At 43.0% G+C, this 7,190-nt stretch overlaps 1 protein-coding gene across 1 annotated transcript in view; it reads left to right on the forward strand.

Annotated features, from left to right (window-relative positions):
• Window positions 1-2,069, forward strand: part of LOC125041208 (stress response protein NST1-like) — a 22,617-nt gene extending 20,548 nt beyond the window's left edge. The window contains exon 7 of the mRNA XM_047636047.1: window positions 1,913-2,069. Coding sequence (XP_047492003.1) covers window positions 1,913-2,069 — 157 coding nt within the window. The remainder of the gene's footprint in view (window positions 1-1,912) is intronic.
• The last annotated feature ends 5,121 nt before the right edge of the window (window positions 2,070-7,190 follow it).

The following is a 7,190-nucleotide window of genomic DNA, read 5'->3' on the forward strand; positions in this document are numbered from 1 at the left end:
AGGAGGGAGAGAGGGAGGAGGGAGAGAGGGAGGAGGGGGAGGAAGAGGAGGGAGAGGGAATAAAAGGAGTAAGAGGAGGGGGAGGGAGAGAGGGAGGTGAAGAGGGACAGGGGGCCGAGGGAGAAGGGGGAGGTTGAAGAGGAGGGGGAGGGAGAAGAGGTGAGGTGAAGAGAAATGAATATAGGTAAAAAACGGACAGATAGGCAAAGGCATGGGAGAAAAAAATAGAAAAGAGAATAAAAAAAGGAACATGGAAGAAAAAAACAAGAGAAAGGAAGTGAGAAGCAAGAGAGAAAGACAAGCGAGCAACGAAAAAATATGTCAACTTTTTAGAGCAAGAAGATTCACTCTAATCAAATTTCATGAGGAGTCAACACAATAATGAAGTAATATTTTCCTAAATTAAATAATTTTTCACGTTTTTTTCTGTGTTTACGAATGAGTTATGATTGCATTACATTTGTAAATGTGTGTGTGTGTGTGTGTGTGTGTGTGTGTGTGTGTGTGTGTGTGTGTGTGTGTGTGTGTGTGTGTGTGTGTGTGTGTGTGTGTGTGTGTGTGTGTGTAGTGTGTGTGGGCAAAGAGCAAAGACATGGAGCGAAAGGAAATGGAGAGAGGGAGAGGATAAGGAAGAGTGGGGAAGGGGATGGGGAGAACGAAAGGGGGAGGGAATGGAGGGAAAGAGAGGAAAAAGAAAGGGAACGAGAGGGAGTGATGGGGGAAGGGGGGAGAGAAAGACAGGGAAAGGGACGGAGGCGAAAGCAAATATGCGTGTGTGTGTGTGTGTGTGTGTGTGTGTGTGTGTGTGTGTGTGTGTGTGTGTGTGTGTGTGTGTGTGTGTGTGTGTGTGTGTGTGTGTGTGTGTGTGTGTGTGTGTGTGTGTGTGTGTGTGTGTGTGTGTATGTATGTATGTATGTATGTATGTATGTATGTATGTATGTATGTATGTATGTATGTATGTATGTATGTATGTATGTATGTATGTATGTATGTACGTATGTATGTATGTAAATATGTAAGTGTATATCTATGTATGTATGTACATGCGTGTGAATGTATCAATGTGTAAATGTGTGGTCTATGCTGCACAGTATACAGAGCTAATCAGATTTAACATCCTTCTTTCTTGGAAGTTCCCACCTGAATGCGGAGGGGGTGGGGGGGTACAGCTGTGTTAATAAGGAAACCATTAACAATTAATTAGCGAAGGCGACAAACGGCAGAGCGGATCTTAATTTTTTTTCGTTCCCTCCCCTTCTCACTCTCCTTTTGTCCTTCGTCTTAATTAGAATTTGGCCATCACACTTTTTTTCTCGAGTTCTGAACTACTCGACGACGGTGGCGGTCATGAGACGGGCACGACTACAATCAATCATTTAGTTTTCCGTGGCAATGACGTCATCTCGAGCCACTGCAAAGTCAATCAAAAACCTCGAGTGTGAAATGCACATGTACACACTGCAAAAGCACAGGCACGTACACATGAACATAGCAAGATAGAACCCCCCCCCCCCCCACCCCCCACACACACACACTCTGCCACGCTATTGTTCCAAACACAATCCCCGTTATCGCTCACAACAACTGAAGACGAAACAATGGAATAACTACTCGCATGAGAACACGAAACAACACCTGCCTGACTTCTTTTATGAATACCGTTTTAATTCCGGTTCTACTATAAGCAACGTATCCCTTTAATACAGTACGTGGCATCAAGCACAACAGAAGGTTCACCGCTGCCTCAGTGTGTATCGGGACTGTGTGCGTGTGCGTGTGCGTGTGCATGGGCGGATGTATGTATGTATGTGTTTATGTACGTACGTACGTATGTAGGCGCGCATGGATGCACTAATGTATGTATGTACGTACGCATTAAAATATGTTGCTCACACGCACTTCGCAATCCCAGCAGCCCATTACACAAGCCCACCGGCGCGTCCCCGTGTTGCAAGCGACCGAGCAAGAACCGGCTGAGTCGCAGCCGTCGCTCGGCTGAATATCAACCGGCTCTCGACAGGGATCCTCCTCCTCTCTCCGCCTCTTACCCTTTTCAAGCCCAGGACTGAACTAATGGCATCCTGATAAACTGTTCTTTATGCCCATGCTAATGAGGAGAGTAAAAGGCACGGAGGTTGAATGAGTGAAAGAGAGGGAAAAAGGGAGGTAGGAGGAGAGGGAGGAAGGGGGGAGAAAGTGGTTGGGTGGGGATAGTGTTACGACTGTTGAATGAGGGAGGGATAGGGGGAGTGGAGAGTTTTGGAGGGAAGGAGACAGAAAAAAAAGAAACAAGACAAATACCAAAAAATGGATAATGCAAATACAATAGAAAAAAATAATAAGAAATACACGGCGAACTGAAGAAGAAAATACACACAAACTAGACGAAACAAACGAGGGAAAAGACATGGAGCGAAAGGAAATGGAGAGAGGGAGAGGATAAGGAAGAGTGGGGAAGGGGATGGGGGGGGAACGAAAGGTGGAGGGAATGGAGGGAAAGAGATGAAAAAGAAAGGGAAAGAGAGGGAGTGATGGGGGAAGGGGGGAGAGAAAGACAGGGAAATGGACGGAGGGGAAAGCAAAAAGCAAAGGGGAAGGGTAATGGGAAAGGGGCAGAGAAAGGCGAAGGAAAAGGGAAAAGTGTATGGGGGAAGGTAGTGAAAAGGGATGGAGGGAATGGGCAAGGAAAGAAGAATAGAAAGCAGCGGTAGGGAAGCAAGGGAAGGGGAGGGAGGGAATATGCTGTCAATAACAAAGAAAGCAGTCAAAAGCATCGATGATGGTGCTGGCATTTCTAGACGCTGATAGGATTACGATTATGATTATTAAATAATAATAATAATAATAATAATAATAATAATAATAATAATAATAATAATGGTAGTAGTAGTAGCAGTAGATATATTAATAATAATAATAATAATAATAATAATAATAATAATAATAATAATAATAATAATAATAATAATAATAATGGTAGTAGTAGTAGCAGTAGATATATTAATAATAAAAATAATAATAATAATAATAATAATAATAATAATAATAATAATAATAATAATAATAATAATAATAATAATAGTAGTAGTAATATTAATAATAATAATAATAATAATAATAATAATAATAATAATAATAATAATAATAATAATAATAATAATAATAATAACAACAATGACAATGACGTTAACATTAACAACGACAATGATAATGACAATAATAACAACAACAACAAACAAAAACAATAATAATAATAATAATAATAATAATAATAATAATTATATATAATAATAATATTTAATAATAATAGTAATAATAATAATATTAATAACAATAATAATAATAATAATAATAATAATAATAATAATAATAATAATAATAACAACAATAATAATAATAATGATAATGATGATAACAATAACAAAAATAATTATAATAACATTAACAACAACAACAATAAAAAACGGACAATACCGTGTTTTCGGGGTCAAAAACGTAAAGCTCAGAATGTACGCTTTTTCCCTTACCTCTCTCGCAGCCAAACCCTAGATATACGATTCATATTCGAGGAGTGGAAGAGGGAAGGGACAACAAACAAATTTTCCTTCACTAATTCTCAAAGAGGAGGGGAAAAGGGCGAGTGGAGAAATAGGGGAAAAGGAGAAGGACACGGGAAGAGAAAGAGAGAAGAGAGGAATTAGCGGACGGGGGAGATATGGGAAGGCGGATGGAAAGGGAGGGTCTGAATGAAAGTGGAAAGAAAGTGAAAGAGAGAGAGGAGAGAGAGGAGAGAGAGGAGAGAGAAGAGAGAAGAGAGAAGAGAGAAGAGAGAAGAGAGAGGAGAGAGGGAGAGAGAGAGAGAGAGAGAGAGAGAGAGAGAGAGAGAGAGAGAGAGAGAGAGAGAGAGGAGAGAGAGAGAGAGAGAGAGAGAGAGAAGAGAGAGAGAGAGAGAGAGAGAGAGAGAGAGAGAGAGAGAGAGAGAGAGAGAGAGAGAGAGAAAGAAAGAAAGAAAGAAAGAAAGAAAGGAAAGAAAGAAAGAAAGAAGAGAGAGAGAGAGAGAGAGAGAGAGAGAGAGATAGAGATAGAGAGAGAGAGAGAGAGAGAGAGAGAGAGAGAGAGAGAGAGAGAGAGAGAGAGAGAGAGAGAGAGAGAGAGAGAGAGAGAGAGAGAGAGAATAAGACAAACACAGAGACAGACAGAGACAAAAGGGAGAGCAGTTCCTCTCGACAGTTTCCTTCCCCGTCAGCTCTGATAAATCGCAATCTTACGGCATGACTAATTAATCCAGGTAATCCAGGTATTTTCGGGCAGGCGATTTACCTGCGCTGTTGCCGACCACCCCACACGGCCGGCTGGTTAAGCGTTAAGCTAATTGGCTGAAAGTCGTTATCCAAATCCCGATCGGGGATTTTCCGGACGAATGAAGACCAACAGCATTATATAAGGCGGTGATTAATAGCGGAGTATTTTCATGTGGAGCATTTGCATGTGGAGTTTTGGACATTTGACGAACACGCATACAAAAACAAGCACAAAAAATAGCCAAACATATATACATACAAAAATACATACACACAACCAGATTAGACACACACACACACACACACACACACACACACACACACACACACACACACACACACACACACACACACACACACACACACACACACACACACGCACACACACACACACACCACTATCGCCTCCACCCACCAACTCACCCCCAACAAACGCAAACACCTGTCAACCAAAAGCATATACCCCACCTTCCCCAACCATGACCCCATACACACCCACACATAAGCTCGAAGGTCAACTGCGTGCCTCCTCAAAGACCCCAAAGGTCAATGAGCAAGGACTTCGAACTCGAGTATTTACGAAGGGTCTGCGAGAGAGAGAGAGAGAGAGAGAGAGAGAGAGAGGGAGAGAGAGAGAGAGAGAGAGAGAGAGAGAGAGAGAGAGAGAGAGTGAGTGAGTGAGTGAGTGAGTGAGTGAGTGAGTGAGTGAGTGAGTGAGTGAGTGAGTGAGTGAGTGAGTGAGTGAGTGAGTGAGTGAGCGAGTGAGTGAGTGAGTGAGTGAGTGAGTGAGTGAGTGAGTGAGTGAGTGAGTGAGTGAGTGAGTGAGTGAGTGAGTTAGTGAGTGAGTGAGTGTCAGCGTGTGTACCCGGGCTCGAAAAGGGCATCGAGCAGGTGCCACGAAAGGGCCCGACAAACATCCCCCAATTACAAAGCCTAAGCAGAGTCTCCTTCAGTATCAATGCGAAGGGATGTAATCTGCTTAATGTTTCACCGCCGACGGCGACCCTCAAGAAGGGAGAGACGAAGAGAAAGGAAGATGATGATGATGATATGAGGAAGAAGGCGAGAGAGAGGAAAGGAGAGAGGGGAGGAGGAAAGGAGGAAAGGAGGAAAGGAGGGAAGGAGGGAAGGAGGGAGGGGGAGGAACAGGGAGGGGAGGAAGATGGCGAGAGATATAAAAAAAAAAAAAAGATAGATAGACAGAGAAATAAACATACAGACAGACAGGCAGATTGGCAAACAGAAATAGCCTGACAGGATCAGAAAAGGCAGAGCGAACAACAGACAAGATAATGACAGGTGCGGAGACGGAGTAACCATAATACACAGCAAATCCAGGTTTTCCGATACTGGAACCACAATGGACTCGACAAAAGCATATTCATCTAGCTCATAATGTCTCGTCTCTGAGCCGGATCTTTATCCAGAATCTCGAGGCATTTCACGGCGCAGGACACAGCGTTATTAATAATATATTAAGACCTTGGCTCTCCAGGGATGGTTCTTGCACTCGATTTATCTATATCCATCTCTGTCTCTGTCTCTCTCCCTCTCTCTCTTTTTGTTTTTTTGTTTTTATTTGTGTTTTTGTCCTTGTCCTTGTCCTTGTCCTTGTCCTTGTCCTTGTCCTTGTCCTTGTCCTTGTCCCTTCCCATCCTTGTCCTTGCCCCTGTCCAATCTTATCCTTGTCCTTGTCCTTGCCCTTGTCCTTGTCTTTGTCCTTTGTAACGATCGCTACACCTGTCCCTTCCCTTCTCCCTTTCCTCGTCCTTCTCCCTTTTCCCCAACCCTCTTCCTTTCACTACCTGTCTCTCCCTTCCCCACCCCCCTCTTCTTTCACCCCACTCTCTCTCCCTTTCCCCCATTTTCTCTCTCTTCTACCCCTTCCCCCTCCTCCTTCCTCTCCCTCTCTCCCTCTCTCCCTCTACCCCCTCCTTCCCCACCCCCCTACCACTCGTCCTCGCGTTAGTCAAGGCATCTTCCTCAACGTTCCTCGGGAAATACGATACCCCGACTCGCCGCTTCGAAAATGTACACGCGTATGCCACGTTGTATTTGCTTATTTATTTTCTCTTTGTTATATCATTATGTATATTCCTATTTTGTGTGTATTTCATCTCGTTTTTGTATTTGTTTTGTGCTTGTTATTGTATTTTTCTCTCTTTTCTTCTGACTAATTATTCTGTCAATTATTCTCTGCTTCCGTTGTGCTTCTTGTGTCAAGGAGGGGTTTTAAATTTTCCACAGTCTACCACTTTACATATCTCTCTCTTACTCTCACTCTCATATTCAAACTTACTCTCACTCACACCCTCACTTTCTCACTCTCACCCTCACTCTCACTCTTACCCTCACTATCATTCCCAGCCCCACTCTCGCACTCACTCTCAACTTTAGTCCCGCTCCCGTTCCCACTCTCACTCCCACCCCCATTCTCACTCTCACTCGCATTCCACTCTTACCCTCACTCTCGCTCCCTCTCAAAGGAAAACAGTACGCCATTAATTTTGTCCTTTAACGTCCCCTCCATTACGTCCAGGATTAAATGGGTTAATCGGATTGTGGCCGTCTTGAGACAACTTCTGTGATGATGTGAGGAAGTTAACAAGACACTCCAGTAAATGCAGCTTTGTTCTTTTCTCCCGTCTCTTTCTTCTTCTTCTTCTTTTCTGCTGTCTATTTCATTGTCATTATATTTTCATGTTTCCTTATTCTTCTTATTCCTTCCCCTCTTCATCTTTTCCCTTTGTCCTTTACAATTTTTTTTTTTTTTTTTCTTTCTCTCTCTTAGCCACTTGATCTTTCCTTTCCCCTTATCCGCTCGTCTGCTCTTCTTTCTTTTCCCTTCCCTTCATCTCCTTCGTTTCCCTCTCCTCCTCCCTTTTCCTT

This window comes from Penaeus chinensis, chromosome 30 (assembly GCF_019202785.1).
Source record: "Penaeus chinensis breed Huanghai No. 1 chromosome 30, ASM1920278v2, whole genome shotgun sequence".
Classification (NCBI taxonomy): Eukaryota; Metazoa; Arthropoda; class Malacostraca; order Decapoda; family Penaeidae; genus Penaeus; species Penaeus chinensis.